General features: G+C 36.5%; 2 protein-coding genes and 1 long non-coding RNA gene across 7 annotated transcripts; all 3 read left to right on the forward strand.

The window, feature by feature from the left end:
* Positions 1 to 183: 183 nt before the first annotated feature.
* sdhdb (succinate dehydrogenase complex, subunit D, integral membrane protein b) lies at positions 184 to 11,284 on the forward strand. 2 transcript variants are annotated; one of them, XM_022675004.2, is made up of 4 exons: positions 184 to 293; positions 3,782 to 3,892; positions 5,796 to 5,946; positions 8,971 to 11,284. In XM_022675004.2, the coding sequence occupies exons 1-4, from the start codon at positions 242 to 244 to the stop codon at positions 9,134 to 9,136; spliced, it is 480 nt and encodes a 159-aa protein (XP_022530725.1). In that variant the 5' UTR covers positions 184 to 241; the 3' UTR covers positions 9,137 to 11,284. The 2 variants fall into 2 exon arrangements, with proteins under 2 accessions (XP_022530725.1, XP_049322790.1); XM_049466833.1 differs by having other exon boundaries at positions 185 to 293; positions 5,799 to 5,946.
* On the forward strand, positions 5,953 to 8,964 carry LOC125782548 (uncharacterized). 4 transcript variants are annotated; one of them, XR_007425254.1, is made up of 4 exons: positions 5,953 to 7,070; positions 7,364 to 7,488; positions 7,783 to 8,284; positions 8,578 to 8,964. It is a non-coding gene; the product is annotated as an uncharacterized LOC125782548 (long non-coding RNA). The 4 variants fall into 4 exon arrangements; XR_007425252.1 differs by lacking the exon at positions 8,578 to 8,964 and having other exon boundaries at positions 7,783 to 7,907; positions 7,950 to 8,571; XR_007425251.1 differs by lacking the exon at positions 8,578 to 8,964 and having other exon boundaries at positions 7,783 to 8,571.
* A 5,304-nt stretch (positions 11,285 to 16,588) lies between the features above and the next one.
* On the forward strand, positions 16,589 to 25,743 carry bco2b (beta-carotene oxygenase 2b). The gene is made up of 12 exons (XM_022674978.2): positions 16,589 to 16,836; positions 16,970 to 17,168; positions 18,475 to 18,686; positions 19,918 to 20,033; positions 20,147 to 20,249; positions 20,360 to 20,488; positions 20,598 to 20,758; positions 21,913 to 22,080; positions 22,188 to 22,325; positions 22,855 to 23,037; positions 23,789 to 23,899; positions 24,639 to 25,743. Exons 1-12 carry the CDS (start codon positions 16,788 to 16,790, stop codon positions 24,753 to 24,755), a joined length of 1,686 nt encoding a protein of 561 aa, XP_022530699.1. The 5' UTR covers positions 16,589 to 16,787; the 3' UTR covers positions 24,756 to 25,743.
* Positions 25,744 to 26,969: the final 1,226 nt, after the last annotated feature.

Genomic DNA, 26,969 nt, shown 5'->3' on the forward strand with positions numbered 1-26,969 from the left:
ATATGATCATCAGCTCTAACTCATTACTAATATACAATTAACCAACAGTAAACACATTTTTATTTTGTATTTTGTAAAACAGTAGACAGGCTTTTATTTTGTATTTTTTATTATAGTAAACTGGCTTTTATTTTGTATTTTGTATTTTGTATACCAGTAGACAGGCTTTTATTTTGACAGTGTCCGTCAGCAGTGAGCTGTTTCCGGGTGAGTGTGGTGCCCTTGGTTGGTAGTGATAGCTATGGCGGCTCTGGTGAGGATCGGCTCTGTGTGCCGCGGACCCGCTGTTCCCTGTGAGTATCTTTCTTTACCGGGGTTAGAGGGGTCTGTCGGGGTGTTTATTAAAGTAGCGCTGCCGTTATTAGAGAATATTAGAGCGGTTAAACTTCCGGAGAGCGGAGTTTCCTCCTAAACTGCTTCGACATTCAAGTTCACAGAGAGTTCAGAGAGGAGCTCTCACTGTACTCAGCTTTTATACATATATTAAACTATTAATATAGCTATATAACCACACATATAACCATTCACATATATAACCATTAATATATAACCATTCATATAGCTTATATATAACCACTCACTCACATATGTTACCACACATATATAACCACTCACTCACATATAACCATTAGTATAGAACCTTTCATAAATAACCACTCATGTACAGCTCTGGAAAAAAAATAAGAGACCTCTTCAGTTTCTGAATCAGTTTCTCTGATTTTGCCATTTATAGGTGTATGTTGTTTTATTCTATAAACTACAGACAAAATTTTTCTCCCAAATTCCAAATAAATGTATTATCGTTTACAGCATTTATTTGCAGAAAATGAGAAATGGCTCAAATAACCAAAAAAAGATGCAGAGCTTTCAGACCTTAAATAATGCAATGAAATAAAGTTCTAAGAGTTCAGAAATCAATATTTGGTAAAATAACCCTGCTTTTAATCACAGTTTTCATGCATCTTGGCATCATGTTCTCCTCCACTAGTCTTACACACTGCTTTTGGATAACTTTATGCTGCTTTACTCCTGGCGCAGAAATTCAGGCAGTTCAGTTTGGTTTGATGGCTTCTGATCATCCATCTTCCTCTTGATTATATTCCAGAGGTTTTCAATTTGGTATCAATTTGGCTCTCTTAATTTTTTTTCCAGAGCTGTTTATCTATTAACATATAACCACTCATAGTCATAAACATACATCCACTCGGCTTTAACAGGATAATCCTGCCTTTTCTCAGCGCTTCTATATAACGTACATGCATCCTCTGGTCATAGTTACATAAACCTGCTGGTGCTCATTAGAATTCTCCATATTTCTGTTTTAAAAAGAAAACCCAGTTAAACAAATGAGACAAAAATATTAAACTCGGTCATTTATTTATTGAAGAAAATTATCCAGCATTACATATTTGTGAGTGCAGCCATGACTACAACTAAATGACAACTGCAGACAAAGCAACATGTTAATTTTAGACTGTCTTTCTCCTTGCTACTCTGCCATGCACACCAGTGTTGTTCAGTGTTTTCCATATGGTAAACTCATTAACATTAACATTAGCCAATGAGGGAGAGGCCTTCAGTTGCTTCGAAGTTACCCTGGGGTCCTTTGTGACCTCGCCAACTATTACTTGCTCTTGCTGGGATCCTTATTGGTCAGTTACTCCTGAGGAGAGTAACAATGGTCTTTAATTTCCTTCATTTGTCGTCAAATTGATTGACAAGATGTGACTTTAATTTCACCTTCAAACTAACTGCTAATCTTAGAGGCTTTCATACTTTTTACCTCAATAATAAAATGACCAAGTATATTATGTTTGTCTCATTTGTTTAACTTGGTTTTCTCTTCATCTTGTTTTTGGGCTCCGATGATGCTTTAGGTCATATTTGTGCAGCAATATAAAAAATTATTGCATGGCTTGTAGACAAAGCAGCATCTTAGATTAGTATAAAGATGCTTAAAAAAAACAGCAGCCCCTGAAATGTCATAATACTCTGGTATTATGACTGTTAGTAATTAAAATGTTACTCCATGTCCATTAAGATATTAAATATTGTATATTTTGTGTTCCACCAACCAAAGAAGTGCAGCCAGTTATGCTGTCTTGCATTTCCAGCTTCAGATGGCTGTTGTATTGCCAGGGGGTTGAAATTGTAAACTAGTGCCCAGTGCTGTGACACTTAGGGGTCCTTACAGAGGTCAAGATTAAATTCTGTGTTCAAAATGTTTTATTTTACTCCTCATTAAATAATTACAATACAAATTGCATCTTTCCAACACATTCTACGCCAATCTGTAAATTGATATAGATGCCTGCATTGCCAGTGCATCAGGTGGGTTTCCCTGTCCCTGTCTGTAAACTTTGTTGAAAAGATGAATATTTATGTCGCATTTATTATCGGTTCCATATATATATATATATATATATATATATATATATAGGGTGCTTTGGTTCGAATTGTTGGCAGACCTCTGTGGCTGCAGTCACCCACCTCATTACATATCTTTCACACAGTCTTTCAAATTGATTTCATTCAAAGAGCCCTTTATCAGAGATCTGCTTTCTTGCATGGTTTTCTAGTGGCACTAATGTTGTGATAATGTGGGAATTTCCAACTTCAGTAGATCATGCACAACCAATAAGAAAATAGTCATACTGATAACATGATATGCCAGTTATGGACTGTCTGTATTTTTAGACATTTTAAAATTTCTGCAATCTTTTAACCCCTGTTCAAGATTTAAGATTCAAGATTTTTTTATTGTCAGGTCACAGAGTACAGGTTTACATGTGCGTAAAAAAAATTGGGTGCAGATTCCTACAAGTGTGCAGAGAACAATATTTACAACAGAGTAGAATAATAAAATAAAAAAGAATATACAGATAACTTCACAGTGTACCCAATACATACAGTAACTTACACTATAGATATATAAACATATGGTATTGCATGGATATATGTTAAATATGACTAAATAATAAATATGCAATGCTGTACACTGTATATAATGTGCAGATGCCTAGAGTATATAACCCCATACATAATAATTAAACAAATTATTTGTGGGAAATGGACCTTAAATGCATTTAAGTTTTTTTTTTTCCAGAGCTCAGTTTCTGTTTGATAAAGTATATTATAAAAAATAAATGTGCCATCAATATTTTATATTTTATAGTTTTTTTTCCCCAATAGGGTAAAACTATATGATGTATGTATGACTAAAGGTTAGGGCGATATGGCTCTAAATCACAATATTTTATGGTATTTTTTAGGATAACGATACTCTTGGCGATATGACTAAACCTTGAATTAAAAAAAGTATATTTCAAGAATAAAATTACATTAAATTATTTTTTTTGCATACGATATGATATGGCACACCCCTAACTGAGATATTAAAAAATATAATAATTTCATCAGATTTGTAACAGAAGTCAATGATCCAGAATGTTATGATACTAATAATAATGCACTCCAAATATCTCCATATATCCAGGATTAAAGTAAAATAAATTATACTGGACAGATATAATCTGTCTCTAGTAGATAAATAATGGGAAATGAGAACAGTGTCAATTTTTCTTTTGCTAAAAAAATGCAAAAAATATAGTACCATGATGTGATAATTAGGGGTGGGTGATAAAGCACAATATTTTTATAAAAATGTTGGGGAAAAACCTCTACTGGAGGGGCCAAATCATATCCTATTGTTTTTTTTTGTATATATAAATATACCATTATTGAGATTTATGATTTTTAATTTTTTGCCATTTCTTTGCAGCTTTGTTATTCCGCAGTGCGCCTCTAATCAGACCTTTGGCTGCACGTAAAAAGGACCAGGATTATCCTTACTTCTGCACAGCGAAGATACATGCCACACCTTCCAACTATGGTAAGTCAAGTGTATTAAATAACTGAAATATATTTTATTTTAAACAAAAATATTTAAGATACATTTTGTGACAAGTAAGGTTTACTTCTTGTCACCACTTCATGCCAAAGTAGTGCAGAATGTCATGCTGTTTATGGCTCTTTAGGCTGGATTAAATAATATAAGAGGTCTTTTATTCAAAAATTAATTTCACACTTCTTGTGTATAAGTTTAGGGCACACAAGTTCATGGCGTTAATGCTTAATGCTGATAATAATTGTTATCTATTGAGAAATGTTGGACAACTGTGGCTAATTCAGCTGATGTTACATCATAACTGAGTCAAGGGTTAACCCAGAAGATGATAGTTCTGCTGTTTGTAGGCCAGCTGAACCTTATATGATAGTGTTTTTTATGTGTTTTTAGGTTAGTCATATTAACTTTTAATGATCAATATTTGCTGATTTATTTAAATCTTAATAACCTAAAATTCAGTTCTTGAATTAGTTTCTCTGATTTTGCTATTTATAGGTATATATTTGAGTAAAATGAACATTGTTGTTTTATTCTATAAACTACAGACAACATTTCTCCCAAATTCCAAATAAAAATATTCATTTAGAGCATTTATTTACAGAAAATGAGAAATGGCTGAAATAACAAAAAAATGCAGAGCTTTCAAACCTTAAATAAAATATTGGCAGTGAGTTAGAAAGTTTCTCTGCGTCTATAAAGTTTTAAGAGTTTAGAAATCAATATTTAGTAGAATAACCCTGGTTTTTAATCACAGTTTTCATGCATCTTGGCATCATGTTCTCCTCCACCAGTCTTATACACTGCTTTTGGATGTCTTTATGCCGCCACTCCTGGTGCAAAAATCGAGCAGTTCAGATCATCATTTTTAAGTGGTCTCTTATTTTTTTCCAGAGCTGTGTACTCAAAGACGGTTAAGCTTTAGAATAGCTTACATCTTATCCCTAATCTCTTATGTCACCATGACCTTTGCAAAAAAAAAAAACTTACTTGCTGAGAGCTTATGTAAGCAGAAACTGGCATATATATCATATAGAGCTTTTATTTAGCACATTGTCTGAAATAGCCTTTAGTACATAACCATTACTGAAAATCCAGTTTAATGGACATTCAGAGATCCTGTGGAGGGGTCAGCAGGTTGGCTGATTGGCTGCATGATTCATATACTTCTTCACCAAGTGCTTCACAGCTTCCACATGGCCTTATCAGATCAAGCCCTCAACCCTGCTAATCACAGTTATTTGTTGAGTGAGAAGTAACACAACAGCAGCAGATCAGTGCACTAAATTGAGTAAACATTATGGATTATATTTTCGGTTCTAAATGATAAAATGATCAGGACGCATCATCAGATATTAAGGAAACATGCTGAGTTAAAGTACTGTTCCTATACAAACACAGGTATCTGTGTTTTGTTTTGGCCTCTGACTCCGCCTGCTGCTCATTCCCCAACACTAACTACTAACTGCACCCCTGAGATGACCAATACACAACAGCAAGCGAGTGGTGTTGCAGCATGGAAGCTAACAAGCAGGCTGGTTCAGCTGAAACCTAAAAATACATAACATGTCTCAAAAAAGCTCAGTGACCAAAGAAGGAATAAAACAAGAGTAAATATCGGCAGTGAGTTAGAATGTTTCTCTGCGTCTCCTACCGGCGGCACATCATAACTGAGATCTAGATCAGGTGGCAACAAGATAAAAAGGTAGGCTACTCAAATATAGATGTGTATATTATCTGCTGAGCTAAGCAGTATATTATTACTAGAACCTGTAAAGTAGTAACTCCAGCTCTAGGGTGTGTATTTTTATTGTATAAATGTTTAACACAAATTTTACAGGATTATAAAGCAGTCTTTTTGGTCACTAATACTTAAATTTGTGTCTTGTAGCAGCTGCTGGGTCCAAAGCTGCCTCGCTGCACTGGACTGGAGAGCGAATCGTGAGTATAGCACTCCTTGGATTGGGTCCTGTCGCCTATTTCTATCCAGGCCCTGTCATGGACTACTCCTTGGCTGCAGTGCTCACTCTGCATGGACACTGGTAAGTAGAAACAGCCCAGAACTTCATATAAATTGTCCAGTGCTACATCAACCCGTGAATTAGTATTCATGGCCTCGCCCACCTCGGCTCGAGACCACCCACAGGCAGCGCTGAAGCCGGGCAGAGACGCTGCCTTGTCAGATAGGAGCTAACAGCGCTAGAAACAGTATGCAGTTCATTCCTGTGTTATTTGTGCGAATAACACATCAGTTTTTTTATACTTTACCCAGTAATTCAGAGCTAAGAAACAAATGGTTAGAATTTGTCTATGGAGGAAAAACACCACCAGCCAAGTACAAATGAGATTGAGGTAGGTGTATGTTTAGATCAGTTCTGTTTACACTAGTTAAAAGTAAAAATACACCCCGGAGTGTTGTGTCAACTGCCTGGGCGGCTCTGCTGCGGCTCAGCAAACAAAACCCTGAGGTGGATTTTAACTTTCTAGACCTGGTCTACCCATCTCTGTGTGTAATTAACTATAGGTTTAAATAGGATCTCCAGTGGATTTGGTGTTTTACAGAGACTCTAAGACTAGGTCAGTGGCTGAAGTGCACTTAGCAGGGTATTATTACACATGTTGTGAAGTAACATATTACATTGCAAAAACTTAGTTATTAGTGTAAAAATGTCTTTATTTTACAACATTTCTAACTGTTATCAGTCTCGCTGCCTCCTGGCGTCAAAGAGCTGTAAGCCAATCAGAGACGATATGTTTGCATGTATGAATATTCATGAGCAAGAGCTGAAATCCTATTAACACCCCCTACTCCTCCAAAGTACTAAAGCAGCGTTATACCGGATCACCTGAGCTGTTTTTTTTTTTTTTTTTTTTTTTTTTTTTTTTTTTGTTTGTTTGTTTTTTTACTGAAAACAGCTCACAATGCATTTATTCATACTATAGACCAGAACTAGACATTTTAAAATGAATGAAAAATGAGACCTCTGGGAGAACTAAGGTTAGCAGAGAGCTAGCTAATGATACCAGATAGAGAACTAAGATTAGTGAAGAGCTAGCTAATGATACCAGATAGAGAACTAAGGTTAGCGAAGAGCTAGCTAATAATACCAGATAGAGAACTAAGGTTAGCGAAGAGCTAGCTAATAATACCAGATAGAGAACTAAGGTTAGCGAAGAGCTAGCTAATGATGCCAGATAGAGAACTAAGATTAGCGAAGAGCTAGCTAATGATACCAGATAGAGAACTAAGGTTAGCGGGAGCTAGCTAATGATACCAGATGGAGAACTAAGGTTAGCAAAGAGCTAGCTAATGATACCAGACAGAGAACTAAGGTTAGCGGAGAGCTAGCTAATGATGCCAGATAGAGAACTAAGATTAGCGAAGAGCTAGCTAATGATACCAGATAGAGAACTAAGGTTAGCAGAGAGCTAGCTAATGATACCAGATAGAGAACTAAGATTAGCGAAGAGCTAGCTAATGATACCAGATAGAGAACTAAGGTTAGCGGGAGCTAGCTAATGATACCAGATAGAGAACTAAGGTTAGCAAAGAGCTAGCTAATGATACCAGACAGAGAACTAAGGTTAGCGGAGAGCTAGCTAATGATGCCAGATAGAGAACTAAGATTAGCGAAGAGCTAGCTAATGATACCAGATAGAGAACTAAGGTTAGCAGAGAGCTAGCTAATGATACCAGATAGAGAACTAATATTAGTGAAGAGCTAGCTAATGATACCAGATAGAGAACTAAGATTAGCGAAGAGCTAGCTAATGATGCCAGATAGAGAACTAAGATTAGCGAAGAGCTAGCTAATGATACCAGATAGAGAACTAAGGTTAGCAGAGAGCTAGCTAATGATACCAGATAGAGAACTAAGATTAGCGAAGAGCTAGCTAATGATACCAGATAGAGAACTAAGGTTAGCGGGAGCTAGCTAATGATACCAGATAGAGAACTAAGGTTAGCAAAGAGCTAGCTAATGATACCAGACAGAGAACTAAGGTTAGCGGAGAGCTAGCTAATGATGCCAGATAGAGAACTAAGATTAGCGAAGAGCTAGCTAATGATACCAGATAGAGAACTAAGGTTAGCAGAGAGCTAGCTAATGATACCAGATAGAGAACTAATATTAGTGAAGAGCTAGCTAATGATACCAGATAGAGAACTAAGATTAGCGAAGAGCTAGCTAATGATGCCAGATAGAGAACTAAGGTTAGCGGGAGCTAGCTAATGATACCAGATAGAGAACTAAGGTTAGCGGAGAGCTAGCTAATGATACCAGATAGAGAACTAAGGTTAGCGGAGAGCTAGCTAATGATACCAGATAGAGAACTGAGGTTAGCGGAGAGCTAGCTAATGATACCAGATAGAGAACTGAGGTTAGCGAAGAGCTAGCTAATGATACCAGATAGAGAACTAAGGTTAGCGGGAGCTAGCTAATGATACCAGATAGAGAACTAAGGTTAGCAAAGAGCTAGCTAATGATACCAGACAGAGAACTATGGTTAGCGAAGAGCTAGCTAATGATACCAGATAGAGAACTAAGGTTAGCAGAGAGCTAGCTAATGATACCAGATAGAGAACTAATGTTAGCGAAGAGCTAGCTAATGATACCAGATAGAGAACTATGGTTAGCGGAGAGCTAGCTAATGATACCAGATAGCGAACTAAGGTTAGCGGAGAGCTAGCTAATGATACCAGATAGAGAACTAAGGTTAGCGGAGAGCTAGCTAATGATACCAGATAGAGAACTGAGGTTAGCGGAGAGATAGCTAATGATTCCAGATAGAGAACTAATGTTAGCAAAGAGCTAGCTAATGATACCAGATAGAGAACTAATGTTAGCAAAGAGCTAGCTAATGATACCAGATAGAGAACTAATGTTAGCGAAGAGCTAGCTAACACTACCGAGGAGAGAACTATGGTTGCCAAAGAAATTTGACTACATTTTTGGGTTTAAATTATATTTACTGAGGTCTTAAAAAGGTTTTAAAATGCATTAAATTGGACTTTTAAAATGGTCCAGGAACCCTGAATAACCCTGAATCCTGTCTTTCTCTTCCAGGGGGCTGGGTCAGGTTGTGACGGACTACGTTCACGGAGACGCTAAAATCAAGTTGGCGAACACCGGCCTCTTCCTCCTGTCAGCCGTCACTTTCGCGGGTCTCTGCTACTTCAACTACCACGACGTGGGGATCTGTAAAGCAGTGGCTCTTCTATGGAGTAAATAGCTGGACTGATATGGGGATGTGGGGAAAGTGTTTCAGGTCCTGGACCTTCTGTCATCATGTTCCAGTTGATTATATGTAAATTCTATAAATATATAATTTTGACAAGATACCACATTGATTCACAAGTGTGTATAATTGCTGATTCAGGTTTCTCATGCTTGTGCTAAGACTGAGTATCTTATCTGGGGCGTCTGGGCGTCGACTGCATGGCAACTAGGTGTGCTACATCTCTTCAGATGATGAAATAACTGTGTTAAATATTATCACCATATTTCATATGGTTAACCTGCAACCAGGGACAAATATCAGTGTCTTGTTCTGTCTGTTCACATCAACCTCAAGGTATCTGTTTAGGTATCTTTACTCACTGGCTTATTTGTTTTTTATTAGCTGAAATGCCTTAATAACCCCAGTTCAGCCGTATTGAAGGAATATTGAAGGTTTTTTGTGAATCGTTTTTATTTGGGAGCATTTGTGACGTAATGGGAGGTATTCTAAAGCATTTATAAAACATGAGCTTTTTAGAGGACCAGATTCCCACACTCTTCACTGCCATTACAGCTCTGTAACTGGTGATTTCAGCTTTCCTTAATCCATAGTTGCATTTAAGGAAAATTTCACTGTCAATATTTCAGCCTCAGATATAACCAATGTTTGCATGGCCTCAATTTTTTATTCAAAATGGGCATCTGGTAGTTTGTGATTTGTCTTTAATCTGTGGGCAGCACCTTGTATGATTTGCTAAAGTCTTTGTCTAACGTTTTTTTGGCTTTCTCTATACACTTTACCCTTAATAATGATTTAAAAGTTTAAAAACTGAACATACACTCCTAAAAATGCAGGTGCATTTTTGAGCAGTGCAACAGAACCATGTTATTGGAGATGTGTAAAAATGGTAAGAACTATTATTTCATAAAGTAAAGGTTCTTTAGACCTTTAAACACATTTACAGACATCGTTTTTTAGGAAAACAAACATGGTTCTTCTAGAACAGAGGTTTCCTACAAGTCTCAGCCCAGAACCCATATTTTCTCATGGTCCTTAAGTCTATGTTCACATTACCAGGCTGAAATGACTAAACTCTGATTTTTTGCTCAATGTGGCTCAGATCTCAGACCTTTTTTTTTTTCATAGCTGTGTGAACGTGCCAAATCAGATTTTTTCAGATCAGATTTGAGTCACTTTTATATGTGGTCCTAAACCGGATATGTGTCTGATCCATGGACATGCAACATGAATGTGAAAGGTAAAATCTGAATTCATCTGAATTTTTACTTTACGTGGCTTCTAATGTGAATGTCACGACCCACTTTTAATGAATACAAACCAAACTAATGTATTTTATTTAAATAGCCATCAAAACCCATTTAAACATGCATAAGCATGCAAAGTGAATCTAAGAGCAATAAAAAAAAATGAGTAGGAACTACGTGTATAAAAGTTACTACAATAAAATATCAAAACTGCACAAAATAAATAAGACCACAAAACTTTGCATTCAAAGTACATTAACAAGAAACTGAGGAGGGCCATGCCAACTGCAAGTCTAAAGGTTTCTACAATAAATTTAAATATTAAAACTGCCTAAAATAAATAAGGCTACAAAACAAGATGCTTTAGGTGAGACAGTTGGGCATGAATTTTGATCAGATCAGAGTTTCTGCGGTCTCTGACAGTAGATCATGTTCAGTGTTCACTGTTTAAACTGTTTCTCTGCTTTAAGAAATATATAATTCTCTGTACCAAAACCAGATAAGCATTAATTATTTAAGAATAATTATTTTGAACCTGTGGCAACCCACCAGTTGAGAATCGCTGTTCTATAGCATTGCTCAAAAACAGTTTAAATGCACCTTAATATTAAAGTGTAAGTGAGTGCCCTCGAATCAGGTTTTGTATAAAACTTGTTTTTCTTGTCAAATTCTGGTAAAATGCTTCTATAAATTATTCCAAAACTAAAAAAGGCGCTGCTTGCGAATATAACCTTCATGAGGAAGAAGTGTGTTTGTAACGGCTCAGACGTGCTCACAAGTGTGATGTCACTCTTAAGTGTTTTGAATCTGCTCTGTCAGATTTTAACGCACAAGCGCTAGCTTTGAGTAAAGTTATTTGTCTTAAACTTCAACAGAATAAAGCCAGTTTTACGGATTGTGTGGTTTGTTATTATGAACGAAAGGTTAATCAATGAACCAGTGAAGTTGATAGCCAAGTCTTTGGAAATGGTGAGTGCAGTGTTCCTGCAGCACTTCATGCTTCCCTCTGCTGACAACATTTATGGAGATAAGGATTTCATTTTTCAGCAGGACTTGGCACACTGCCCACACTGTCCAAAGTACCAGTTGGTCTTATATAATATTTAAATTTTCTGAGATACTGATTTTTGGGTTTTTATTGGTTATAAGCCATCATTGACAGTAAAATAAATAAACACTTAAAATAGATCACTCTGTGTTTAATACATCTATACAATATATTCACATTTGTAACTGAATTACTAAGATAAATTTTCAATGATACTCTAATTTTTCATATATACAGCTTTGGAAAAATTAAGAGACCTCTTCAGTTTCTGAATCAGTTTTTCTGATTTTGCTATTTATAGGTTTATGTTTGAGTAAAATGAACATTGTTATTTTATTCTATAAACTACAGACAACATTTCTCCCAAATTCCAAATAAAAATATTGTCATTTAGAGCATTTATGTATAGAAAATGAGAAATGACTGAAATAACAAAAAAGATGCAGAGCTTTCAGATCTCAAATAATGCAAAGAAAACAAGTTCATATTCATAAAGTTTTAAGAGTTCAGAAATCAATATTTGGTTGAATAACCCTGATGGTTTTTAATCACAGTCTTCATGCATCTTGGCATCATGTTCTCCTCCACCAGTCTTACACACTGCTTTTGGATAACTTTATGCTGCTTTACTCCTGGTGCAAAAATTCAAGCAGTTCAGTTTGGTGGTTTGATGGCTTGTGATCATCCATCTTCCTCTTGATTATATTCCAGAGGTTTTCAATTTGGTAAAATCAAAGAAACTCATTCTTTTTAAGTGCTCTTTTTTCCAGAGCTGTATATATATATATATATATATATATATATATATATATATATATATATATATATATATATATATATGTATATTACAACAATAGCTTTTAACTAGAGAAAACACCTTATTAGTCATGCCTACATCTTAAACACCTGTAAAAATAAAAATTAAAACTAGTACTAGTTATCATATAAATTAAAAGAGGGTCTTCATCCATAGACCCTCACAGCAGAGGTCAGAGCATTTTTCTAGTTTCTATATTTAAACTGACATAATCAACGTAACCAATCTTCTCCGTGGGTCAAACAAGTTTGAGTTTCAATCAGTGTTGCAAATTTGGAACAACAAATCAAGCTCTTTGTAAACTTCCTTCATGCTGAATATCACACCCCGGGGACTCCAGGATAAGCAGCGTAACTTATTATCTAATGCTATTTTCTCTGCTTGTGACTGCGGGGACTTCCCGGGTAATAACTTCGCTTTTGTTAAGTTAATCACTTATAGACTGTAAATAAAGGATTGGTTATAGAGTCTTGCAAGTGCAGTGGTTTACCATGTCTCCGTTTCTCAACCCAGTCTAAACCCACTAAATAAAAACACGCATTCATACAACATTTACACTGTTTTAAAGGTGTCCTTCTGCTAAAATCCTCTGTTTCTTGTTCTTTGTACAATAGAAATACAGTGGGTCTCTCTGAGTTGTTTATGATGCTACACATGAAACTCTTCCTCATCCTCCATTCTCTGCAGCAACAAGTAAAAAAAATATTCAGAAAAAAACAAGTCGATCAGGAAAAGCACCGTGTCTTCATCAACCTGTGAATTAGTATTCATGGCCCCGCCCACCTCAGCTCGGGACCACCCACAGGCGGAGCTGAAGCCGGGCAGTGACGCCGTCTCGTCAGATAAGAGAAGCTAACAGCGCTAGGAACAGCATGCAGTTCATTCCTGTGTTATTTGTGCGAGTAACACATCAGTGTTTATATGCTTTACCCACTAATTCAGAGCTAAGAAACAAATCGTTAGAATTAGTCTATGGAGGAAAAACACACAACTGAGATAGGTAGGTGTATGTTTAAAACAGTTACACTAGTTAAAATCCAGTTAGTAAAAAAAAGTGTATTATTCAAGTGTATTACTGTGATTATACCACAGTTCCATTATCTTTGTTTATTAAAATATTTTGAGGTAAAGAAGAGGAGAAAATAGGATCTGTTTGGTTATAAACACTCTGTTTGTAGCTGCGCTGTTTGGCTTGTAAGCGCTGCATCGTTGCTATAGGTTACCTGTATTTGGTGGAGTAATACATGGAGAGCTTTGGTTACAGTACATTACCGGCTGATAATGGCACTCATAGAACGCCTCTTAGCCAATTACATTGCAGAGTCGGTGGTATAATAGTAATTAGTACAGAGTTGGGATGCACCCCTGGTGACAACACATCGTATATGCTCTACCTGCTAAAGGACACGTAGGGTATCTGCGCATCCCTGCTCTAGTTTCTCAGATTACTTCAATGGAATATTAACAGAAAATGATTTATTGTCTGTGCTACTTGTGATCATTTTATCAACAGCTGAGCTGATTAATAGATTCTTTGGTGGAACTATATGCTTAATATTTTTTATTACTTTAATAAATAAAGTCTTTTTAGTTGTTGGGAATTTCCCAAATTGATTTTATTAATTTCACGCTGCAAAAATGTTCGTTCTGCCAGTACACACAAAATCAAAACACTTCTAAAATAGATATATGTGCATGTTGTAACGTTCTGGTTAATTATGTGTGATAACTTTGGGAATGTATTTAGCTTGGGAATAACCCTTCTAAATTTGGGGGAGAATTAGAGTTGTTCATATCAGCAATTTTAGTTAAATATATCATATAGCAGACGAACACAGAGATATTTGAGAAGTGAAATAAAGTTTATAGAATTTACAGTAAGTGTGCAATAATCATTTAAATTAAATTAAGCAGGTACATACATTTATAAATTTGGGCCCCAACAGAAAAAGTACATCAATATTTAGTATTACATCAGAAATAACAGCCTCTAAAAGCTTCCTATAGCTTCCATTGAGAGTCTGGCTTCTGGTTGAAGGTATTTTGGATCATTCTTCTTTACTAAGCATCTCCAGTTCAGTCAGGTTTGATGGTTTCTGTTCATGAACAACCTTTACGATTTAAATCACACTACAGATTTATAATAATATTCAGGTCTGGGGACTGAGATGATCTGAGATGATCATTCCAGAACGTTGTACTTGTTCCTCTGCATGAATTCTTTAGTGCTTTAGTCAGGGGCGTAGCAGCAAATTCTGGGCCCTGTACAGCCTCTATGTTAATGTGCCCCTATCCATGCCAGTAAACAAAGGAAAGTGAGCGAAAAAAAAATCAGGATTTTCATGGGCCCCTCTCCCTACTCGGGCCCTGGGTAGTCAGGTCCACTTTTCCCCCCACTACCACGCCCATGGCTTTAGTGTTTAGGGTCGTTGTCTTGTTGAAGTATTCAACTGCGGCACTTTCTCACTGATTCTTCAACATTGTTGTGAAGAATCTGCTGCTATTGACTGGAATCCATGCGACCCTCAACTTTAACAAGATTCTCAGTCCCTGCACTGGTCTCACAGCCCCACAGCATGATGGAACCGGCACAAATTTTACAACCTCCTGGATGAGTTGTTTATACCCTTTTGGAGTAATTTTTGTCGGCCGGTCACTCCTGGGAAGGTTCACCAGTGTTCCATGTTTTCTCCATAAGTGAATACTAGCGCTCTCTCACTGTGGTTCTCTGGCGTCCCAAATATTTAAAAATAATTTAGTAACCTTTTCCAGACTGATAGATGATCAATGAATTTGATTTCTCATCTACTTTTGAATTTCTTCAGATCTTTTAGCTGCTTTGTGTTGTCAGACAGGTTCTATGTTCTAGTGATTTGTTGATTCTACAGGTATGGCAGTAATCAGGCCTGGTTGTGGTTAGTAGTGAAATTGAACAAAAAAAGTGTGATTAATCACAGGTAATTTATATGGGGGGCAAACACTTTTTCACACAGGGCTGGTGTCAGGGATTAGCAGCAGGAGCAAGGAGAAGATGCGGAAAGAGGAAGCAAATGCAAGAATTTATTGAAAACAAAAACACTAAATAAACAAATAACTTAAGAAACAAAGAAACACAGAATTAAAGGATATAACCTGACTGACATAAGAATGTACAACCATGAACAAATAACAGAGGAGGAACAAGGAGGAATATTTATACACACGGTCAAGAACAATAATTGTGAAAGACCTGGGACCTAAAAAAGGGGCGGAGCTACAAAAAAAACAGGTGAGCAAAGGGGCAGAGTGACAAGAGATACACAGGGTACCAGCAGGTGAAGGTAAATAAACACAGGGACAGACTAGAGGGAACCAAAACAGGATGAAAAAGTGACAGCTAGATTGGTTTTGAATAGTGCCTTTTTTATTTAATCAGTTTTTTTGTCTGATATTAAAGTTTGTTGAATATCTGAAAAATGTAAATATGACAAAAAAGCAAAAACAAAAGAATGCCTCTGTCACATCTTTTGCCTGTTTTCTGTCTATTCTCATGTCTGTTATTCTCACGTGTCCCGGCTTCTCTGTGTTTCTTCCCTGGTGTTTTTCCACTCACCTGTGTCCATTTGTAGCTCCGCCCCTCATTAGTCAGTCCCCAGGTGTTACCTGTTCTCTTTCCCGCCTTGTGTGTGTGTTTAAGCGTCTCTGTCATTAGTGTTAGTTTGTCGGTTCTTGTGCGTTTGTACGTCTGTCACGGCTGTGTATATCCCGTCTGTTATTTAGTAGTGATGGGCAGATGAAGCCTCATTGGGTGTATGGCACATTTCCCAAACTGTATCGACACTGTGTTGAAACTGTGTTGCTGTATCACTTAATGGCGACATCTGCTGGACTAAGAAAGTCATTGCAAGCAACTGCGCGAAGAAATGCATCGGTCACATGGTTTTCCTTAAAATGATACGCGGTCTGACACAGGGGTTCGCCTTGTTTGCTCGGTGCATGCGCTGAAGTTTCAGTGTCGTCAGACCCATCGCTACCAAACGATACAGTAAGTGTATCGGTCACGTGGTTTTCCTTAACTTGATACGCGCACCGACACGGGGTTTCGCCTTGACAGCTCGGCGCATGTGTCGAGGTTTCAGGGTCGTCAGACCCATCACTATTATTTAGTCTCCCGGTCTCTGAGTTTCTGTTTGGTTTATGTTTTGTTTTCTGTTCTATAATAAATGTTACTTGCATTAGCGTCCGCTCTCCTCGTCCCGTCCTTCACACTCAGCGTTACAGCCACTATATATATTTGAGCACAGGTACTGAGAAAGGGATTAAGTAAAAAATGCACTCAATAATACAGTATATTCAGTGGATAATTCACAGTACAATCACCAGATTATTGAGTAGGGAATATGACCTAATTAGTGCACTACCCGGGGAGACCCTCATTCACTGTTACATAAATATCACATGACTGAAGGAGGCTCCTGCTGAATATAAGACAGCCCTGACAGCACAGTGAGTTAACACAGCCTCTTTCAGACACAGATCTGAATCAGCATCACCATGAAGAGCAGCAAACCAACCAGCAACACCATGAAGACGGGAAATCTGAGTAAGTTCTGATTTATCTTATTTATTCACGATTTTCTTCATTCACTTTAAATGAGCACACAAGCTGTCTGGAACTAACCTGATGATGTACATTGAGCGTACATTTGTCTTTCTTTCTCTCTTATTGCTTATAGATGAGAAGAACTCCAAGTCAAAGAAAAAGAAGCAGTATTTCTCAGATGTGCATGGTTTACCCAGCATTGAAAAGCTGGTGTGTTCAGTAGATGACACCCCACAGCCCATCTCCACCAGAATCAGAGGAAACGTTCCTTCATGGATTCATGGAAACCTCCTCAGGAACGGTCCTGGAAAGTTCGAGTTTGGGAACACACAGTAAGTACTGATCATTTCCTTCTACAAATCCCACAATTCTTACAACCTTTAGTCGTGGGATGGTAACTAGCTCCATATTCCACAACTTTTTCCGTGCTAAAGAATGCTGCATCGACCTACAGCACAGGTCTCATGCATTGGTAGACATTTCTACCCAGATGCCGCAAGCCACAATTACATATTTACAGTATAGTAGGGGTGTGCCATATCGTATCGTATGCAATAATATCGCAACCATGAAATCAATGAAACCATGAATGAAATTATACCCTGAAATATGGTGCCATATCACCCACCCCTAATTATCACATCAGGGTTCTACTTTTTTACTGTTTTTGAGCAAAAGGAAAAAATCATACTGTCCTTATTTCCCATTATATATCTACTAGAGACAGATTATATCTGTCCAGTATCATTTATTTTACTTTAATTTTTACTGGATATATGGAGATATTTGGAGTGCATTATTATTAATATACTGACATTCTGTTAGGATCATTGACCTCTTTTACAAATCTGATAAAATTCTTGTATTTTATAATATCTCAGTTAGAGGTGTGCCATATCATATCATATGCAAAAATTAAATTAAAATTAAATTTTATTGCAGTAGTGTATATTTGTATATATTTTTTTTAATACAGGGTTTTGTCATATTGGCAAGAGTATCGTTATCGCAAAAAATATATATATTTTAAGGGCCAAATTGCCCACCGCTAATTTATAGGAATAGTAAATGCCAGCAAACCCTTGAGACTTGGCACCCATGTTTATTAGCTCAGTAAAACACCAGCATTACAATAAATACAAACAGCAATTTTACAAAAAACATCTCCTTATTTCTCCTCATCTGAGTTTAATAGAGTTATTTCTAGTTCTCATCATATTAGTCAACACCTGGTTTGGTAAATTGGTAAATCAGATGAGTTGCTGATGGAACTGAACATAATATACACATGCTGGCTGAGGAGCATCCAGGAGAAATCTGGAATCTCTACACTTTGTTCTTCAGCTCGGCTCACAGGATAAAACATACTTAATTAAAAATGAGATTTCCTTGTTACGTTGGGTGGTGCTTTTTTCAGGTAAAAACACTCATATTGCTGAGATGATTGAAATGATTTAGTGTAATTTGCTTAGGTGCCTAAAACTTTTGCACAGTACTGTAGGAATTCCACTGATATAACACTTCATGATTACTTTACATCCTACCATCCTATGAAGTTCTAATGTGTATGAATTCTACTGTAGATTCTCATCATAACAATAATGCAAATGCAAATGGAACACCACCTCTGTCCCTCAGATTCAACCACTGGTTTGATGGAATGGCTCTTCTGCACCAGTTCAGAATTGAAGGAGGAACAGTGACCTACATGAGCCGCTTCTTGAACAGCGACTGCTACAAGATGAATGCTGAGAGTGACCGTATCGTGGTGTCTGAATTTGGCACACTTGCCATGCCAGACCCATGCAAGAACTTCTTCCAGCGCTTCCTCTCCCGCTTTGAAAAGCCACGTAAGCAAATTGCAGAATGCATCAGTATCAAAATTCATTTATTAATCACTATTTGCCATGAAAATGTATTGCCTAGGTGCAGCAAAGACAATAGCTCAGAACAATACTGAAGGCCTGAAGGCACTGCTGTACAATACCTGCTATTTGGTTAGGGGACGAAGGCCCAATCCTATTTCACCCCTTCACCACTTACCCCCACCCCTCTGTTTTGCTTGGGGTTGGGATAGGGCTTCATACAGAGATTTTTCAGATGCACACTTCAAACCGAGGGTAAGAATCACTGGTAAGATGATGCGGAACAAGTGACCAAAGAAACCCACAAATGTAATCCAAGTATTTTCCTTGTTAAAAGTGATGATTAGCTCTATATTCCCATAGTTTAATGTGTAGTTAAATTTTTTTATGGCCAAATTTTTCATAACAAACATAAAACACATTGCTAGTAGTTTGTCTCAGTAGCTAGCAAGCTAACTTTCCCGTTCCACCTTAAATGGTGCAACAGACGGCAGCATTTAAGCCTTAGGCAGTCTGAAAACGTTTTCATAGCTACACTTTTTTAGATAAGTTATACTGAATTCTAAATTATTTTCACCTTTGGTGCAATACATTTGGTCAGGTGTGAACACAATAATTTCTTAGATGTTGATTAAAAAAACTGTACCAAGACCCTTGAGAGGAGGTGGTCTTTAATCGGTTCCAAATTAATTCTGAGCACTTAGAACATGTTCCAACCTAACTATCAGGTTAAACTGTCCAGCAGAAGTATTTTATAATCTAGTATATTATCTAGATATTTACTACAGCTATGAACAAGTGCCATATCTGCTGCTTTTCCATGTTAAACTGCACTAAAAATATGTACCTGTCTAGAACACAGAATACAGGAAGACCCTCTTCCTGTATTTACTTTTTTTGGTCCCGCCTCAGACCGGTCTGACCAATTAGCAGAGAGAACATTCTCACATGATTTCTTGTGATGCATTTTGGTGTGCTTTAGATTTGTCCTTTTGAGAAAACAAACCAAACTATTAATTAAACATTTATATGCAGTTTCCTAGACAGGGATTAGACCCAGTCTTGGACAATACAGCATTTTGAATGGAGATTGTTCATTAAAAATATATATAATCTAAGACGAAGCTTAATCTCTCTCCAAGAAACTACATTTTAAAATTTAAAAACTTATTAACCAACAAGTAAGTAGTGAACCTTTTAATTTATTCACTTTCAGAACCAACAGACAACGCAAGTGTGAGCTTTGTCCAGTATAAAGGAGACTACTATGTCAGCACAGAGACCAACTTCATGCACAGAATTGATCCTGAGACCCTGGAGACAAAGGAAAAGGTAAGTAGTCCAATTTGTCTTTGGTTCTGTCCTCCCAAAACATCTCACACTTCTGAAAACTGAAGATGCTAACTATAAACTAAAACTCAAATGTGTAAAAACTTTTTATAAAGGTGGATTGGAGTAAGTTTATTGCCGTCAATGGAGCGACAGCTCATCCTCACACAGATCCTGATGGAACTACATATAATATGGGCAACTCTTACACATCTAAAGGTCAGTTTTCTCATACTATATAATATAGTATACAGTATCCTGGTGTAAGATTATCAAGGTTTGGTCATTCAGAATAGAAAATATCAACCAAACCCTGTTTTATATTCCAGGTGCATATTATAATATCATTAAAGTGCCTCCAGAGAAGGTCAGTGCAGATGAGACCCTGGAGGGAGCTACTGTTATATGCACTATTCCATCTGGGGACAAGACTAAGCCGTCATACTACCACAGCTTTGGTGAGTATTTAAACATTTCTGGCAATAAGATGTGCTGTTTTGGTTTGGAGTTCTTGACCTCCCTCTCCTTAGCATTTTGGTTGAGACACTTTCTATGTGTTCATTTTAGCCATGTCAGAGAACTATGTGGTGTTCGTTGAGCAGCCCATCAAAATTGACCTGCTGAAGGTGGTGACAGGGAAGCTACGTGGGAAAGGCATCAGTGATGGGGTTTACTGGGACTCCAAACAGCAGACAGTCTTCCATGTGATCAACAAGCACACTGGAAAGGTATTGACTGAGATCCCTGATGTGATAGCAGTATTGTACACTGTGATCAAGAAGTACCTGTACACTGAAAAAAATGATGAATAAAATGTACTTTAAAAAGTTTCACAACTTTCTACATTTGCTTTTTTTAAGTAAATTCAATTTTTAGATAAATTTAAGTAACTTCAACTCGGTTTCAAGACTTAAATGTTACATAGAGTAAATAAGTGAACTGAACTTCAGTCAATCCTTTCTTTTAATAAACTTAACTTAATTTCATACAATATTACCTGATTACAATTACTTAATTTATACAATATTACTCAAATAATATATGATACATAATATATTATAATTCCTGAAATTTAAATATTTTTAGTTAAAACACAAATTACACATAGTATACTAAAAAGAATGTATAACATGCTATCCATGTGTTGAGACAGTGAGACTTGGTCTGTTTACAAAATAAATCTTTGAGATAAATAATTCAAATATTAAATGTGTTTTAACTAAAAATATTTACATTTGAGGAATGTACATTATAATATATTATGTATCATAAATTATTTGAGTAATATTGTATAAATAAAGTAATTGTAATTAGGTAATATTGTATGCAGAAATTAAGTAAAGTTTAGTTCACTTATTTACTCTATGTAACATTTATGTCTTGAAACCGAGTTGACGTTACTTAAATTTAAAAAAAGCAAATGCAGAAAGTTGAGAAACTTTTTTAAAGTAAATGTTTCTCATATTTTTTTCAGTGTATAAATTGTGACGTTGAACAAATTTCTTTATTTCATTAACAATGACAATATCCCCTCAGTGGGAAAAGGACTTTAATAATGAATATATTGAAGATAATTGGCAGGAAGCAGTTGGATCTATTAAAACAGCCTTTACCCGTAATAGGCTGGTTAAAACCCAGTACAGAATATTTCATAGATTTCATTTAATTCCTCATATCTTGAATAAAATGAACAAGCAGGTTTCACCCCTGTGTAACAAGTGCCAAAAGGAAAGGGGTACCTATATTCATTGCATGTGGCAGTGTCCCATAATTTCACAATTCTGTAAAATTGCATAAAAGCTGGAAGGGAAAACTGATTAAATTATTTTTACAAAAAAAAAAAAAACTATAAAATAAAATTAATTCTCCTTCTCTTTTATAGCAAAGTCCCATCAAATACTACACCCAGCCACTGTCCACCTTTCATCAGATCAACTGTTATGAGGAAGATGGCTTCATTATCATGGACATGTGCTGCTCTGATGACGGCAAAGCAATCAACAATTTCATGATTCAGAATCTGAGGAAGACTGGGGACAGCCTAGATGAGGTAAACACATGCTTTTAAAAACATTAACTATGGACTGCTCACAGTTCATTGGTTTCTGTCTGTTCAATGGTATAAATTATAACTGAGTTTTTTTTTACTTTGACCAGGTTTACAACACAATTTGCAGAATATTTCCACGCAGATTTGTCCTGCCACTCCATGTAGGGAAAGACACACCCTGTGGGCAAAATCTGAACACCAGACCAGACAGCCCAGCAACTGCCATCAAGACAGGCAAAAACAAGGTTGGCTCACATTTTATATAAAAGGAATTCAAAGTCTATTTTATAGATGGTGTGCCTTATTGGGCTGATTTAATTCTCAGCACTGAACTAAGCAAACTGAGGGTTTATATAATAGGGAGGGCAGGTGCAGCCAATTAGTAACTTGGAGAGCCGGAACACCGTAGCGCCATGTGATCAGTGGAGTCAGGGAAGTCCGGTGTGGGTGCATGCTGGGAAGTTGAGTCGTGATAGCACAGTTCAGAGTCTTTTCAGAGCCTCAGAACTGACAATAATTATAATATTATACTTTATTCTATTTCCTACATTTATAATAGTGTTACCTATTAATTTCTTATGGTTTATTCTTTTTACCAGACAAAATTTAGTTTAGATGCCTAATATGTTCTGAAAATTAGCTAATTGAATTTTGTGTTTAAATGCCCAGTGTGGATAACAGCACGGAAACTTCAAAATGTAATTAATTTACCCAAAAAACACAATAATGAGGGTTTAAAAAGGCTGATGTAAACACGTTTTAATGTTTTTGTAGGTGCTCTGTACACATGAAGACCTCCACAGTGATGATCTTCATGAATATGGCGGCCTAGAATTCCCACAGATTAACTATGCAAAGTGCAACACCCATCCCTACCGCTACTTCTACGCATGCGGCTTTAGGCACCTGGTTGGAGACTCCCTCATAAAGATGGATATTCAAGACAAACAGATGATGGTTAGTAATGGATTTTACATGCACAATCTCTAATAGCTTTAAAATGCTGGGTATTAGGCTTTTCATGCATCTAAACAGCTCTGAGCAGAATGTAATTTTGGTTAACTTTTGGTTAACACCTTTTGACTGCAAGCACATTTGTGAATTTTAACAGTAATAAGTATGATAATCACTGAATTAACTTAAACATCTCACAGTTGTATTGTAAATTGTTAACATATTATCACACCTTCCATGTAAATTCAAATTGCTTTTACTTTTTATTACGTTCTTCTTCACAGAGCCAGTTGAATCATAAGTAAAACCATTTTACCATGCTATTAGCTAGTCAAAACATAGCTTGCTATTATATTTACCATGTTATGGCATGTTCATTTTTAATGCAGATATTTTAGTGCATTTAGCTTAAAAATCTAAAATACAAAATGAGGGAAGAATAAGGAAAGACGAAGGAGAGGAGAGGAAGGGGAAGTAAGGAGAAATTTTGTGTTGGGCCCTTTTATTTATTTTTGTACATTTATTTTTATTGTATTATTCCTGTGCTTTTATACTGGATATTGTTTAGGTTTTTTTTTTTTTTACTCATTATGTTTGTCCTGTTTCTCTACCTTCCTGATTCATCATTGTTTTTTTCTCGTTTCTCACTACCTTATTAAAAATTTGGACAAAAAAATAATAAAATACCTTAAAAAGCTACTAAAGTAATTAAATGTCTGGTATGTTTTTCATAAACTTTACCGTGTTCTTAAAGGTTTGGAAGCAGCAAGGCTACTACCCCTCAGAGCCTGTTTTCGTCCCTTCACCTAATGCAGTGCAGGAAGATGATGGAGTTGTTCTGTCTGTGGTCATAACTCCCAATAAGGTAAAGTATAATTCCTTTCAGCAGCCAAAATTTATACTTTATACATATACACTGCCTGGACAAAGAAAAAAAGTTGCCACCAAAATATATATATATATATATATATATATATATATATATATATATCACACTCTCTAATATTTGGTTGAACCACCTGTAGCTTTGATTGCAGCACACATTCACTGTGGCATTGTTTCAATAAGCTTCTGCAATGTCACAAAATGTATTTCAATCCAGTGTTGCATAAATTTTTCACCAAGATCTTGCAGCAGCATTGATGATGGTAGAGTCTGACCACTGCACAAAGCAGCTCTTCTCCATCCAGCACATCCCAAAGATACTCAATGAGGTTAAGATCTGGACTCTGTGGTGAACTCTCTCTCAATCCATGTGTGAAAATGATGATCTCATGCTCCCTGAACCCTGAACTCTTTCACAATTCCAGCCCCATCAATCCTGATATTGTCTTCATGGAATATGGCCGTGTTCATCAGGGAAGAAAAAATCCATTGATGGAATAACCTGGTCTATATTTAGTATATTCAGGTAGTCAACTGACCTCATTCTTTCAGCACATAGTGTTGCTGAACCTAAACCTGCAGACCAACTGCAGCATCAACCAACCAATACATAATTTACTTACAGTACCTAAATCCAGGTGGCCACTTTTTTTGGCCAGGCAGTGTACAGTATATAAACATATACAGAAAATCTAATCATTTCATTTAATAAAAAACAGGACAGGAGCACTTTCTTGTTGGTTCTGGACGCCAAAAACTTTGAGGAGCTGGGCCGAGCTGAGGTGCCTGTCAACATTCCCTACGGCTTCCACGGAGCTTTTCAAGCAGGAATCTAAGATGTAATTCTGCCCACACACAGAGCTCCAAACAAACAAACAAATGTTAAAATATATCTCTATTATTGTCTGCCAATACTCTACACAGTGGACACAGTGCATGCTGTACATTTATTGTTTATTGTTCATCAGATTGTAGACCTGTTTTTGCTCACATCTGTGTTAAATGCTTGAATGAACCGCCATTGAAAATTATTATTATACAAATATCTTTATTGGAATAAAAGTTAGACAAAACTTCTGTATATGCAGTGTGATCCTCATAAAGAACTGCTACAACATTTATTAACTAGTATGTAAAGGTTACTACTCACAGAACAAGCACAAGCTCATAACTGAAAAGCTCAATTAATTAAGAGAACTAAAATCACTTTTAAAGTAAAGTAATTTTCCAAAAACGTACATCTGTAAAACATACTCCACACTGAACAGCCTAAACTTTACTTTTACATATTTCTCTCCCTAAAATCTGAGCTCAAATCTACCCCTGTAGTTTGTCTGAAATGATGGCCAGAGATCTTCTCAGATGTTCTTTCTTCTCTTTAAGTTGTGATTCCAAACACAAAGCCTCAGACAGGACACTCTCCAGCTGCTCCACCTGTGCTGCATCCATTGCAGCTCTCTCTCTGAGGTGTGAACATTAGACACAAAAACAACAAAAAACTCCAGTCAAAGAAAATGTCCTGAATAAATGAATATACATTAAACATTCACTCATTTTCCTGTCCTCCTGGCTTGTTTCCCTTGCCACGTGCTCCACAGCACATGGTCCAGTGTTTACTTCCTGTGTCATCCCATGTCTCCACCTTTTATGTAACTCCGCCCCTCTTTACCTGCCCCCAGGTGTTTCCTGTTTCCTCCATGTGTTTTAAGCCCCTTTGCCCCTTTTTAAGTCACTTTGTCCAATGTCGGTTCTTGTGCGTGTTTAATGTCAATTAAATGTGTTTCTTGGTTTTAAATATTAAATTAAATATGACTTGCAATTGTGTCCGTTCTCCGTGTCCACTCCTTGCTGCACCTTACAGACATTAAAAACACACACAATAACCGACAATGGACACTGAAACAAAGGAGCCTAAGTACACATGGAGGGAACAGGTAACAGGAAACACCTGGGGACAAGTAACGAGGGGGTGGAGTTACACAGAAGGTGGAAACAAGGAAGGAAGAAAAGCAGTAAACACTGGGCCATGTGCTGGGGAGCACGTGGAAAGGGAAACAAGGCAAACACAAAGCCTCAGACAGGCTATTTTAATCATGTTTACTGCTAAAATTAAGTTAAATAAACCTAAATAAACCATAGACAAATGTGTTTACCCCCTCCATTATTGCTTCACAAAGTAAACGTCTGAAGAGCTACAACATGAAAGCACATTACATTTTTTTTGCCAGCTTTCAGACAATGATATCCTTTTCCGACATTACCCAGTGAATATAATCTGCATTATACACTCTTTTCAGTAAAAAGAACAATATGGAATTGAGCTTTGAGCACAGCAATTTATAATTGTGAAAAACTCAGATTGTGTAGTTACAATGCCTGGTAAATGGTTAACATCAATGTAATTTAAGAGATGTGCTTAATAATTCTATTAGAAGAATAGATAAAAAATGTGTTGGATCCTTTTGCTATGCATTATGTGTGTGTGTAATTATTTTATATAAAAGGTTTCAAAAAATGTGAAGCTAAGTGTCTTTACACTTACCGCAAAACCTCAGAGAACTTTGAAAACAGACCATTTATCTCCTCGACAGCCTCTAAAGTAATATAAACACACATTAAAGAAAACGTGTAATGCTAAGGCATAAACAAATGCCACATTTTGCCTCTGCAGCTAATCAAGCATATAGTTCAATAGTTTTATTTACAATAACCTAATGTATTATCATTTTGAACATAATATAAAAATAAGAAATCAAGTGTAACATACCTGCCCATGCTGTTTCAAAACCATTAGTCACATCTACAACTGATGACTTGGTAGACTGTAACTTGGTCTTCTTTACTGGTGAATTATCAGAATAGGCAAGTGCGAGATCAACCTAAAATAAACATAGTTTTTAGCACAAGATCATGCAGTGTGTTATATTAGTAAAACACAGCTGATCATTGCAAACTGTTTGCATGCACCAATACATCTAGCAGGAAAATAATTTCAAAATCATAAAAAACTACATATTTTAAAAAACATGTTTAAATTAGGAATTCACCAG

The sequence above is a fragment of the Astyanax mexicanus genome, chromosome 18, assembly GCF_023375975.1.
Source record: "Astyanax mexicanus isolate ESR-SI-001 chromosome 18, AstMex3_surface, whole genome shotgun sequence".
NCBI classification, from domain to species: Eukaryota; Metazoa; Chordata; class Actinopteri; order Characiformes; family Acestrorhamphidae; genus Astyanax; species Astyanax mexicanus.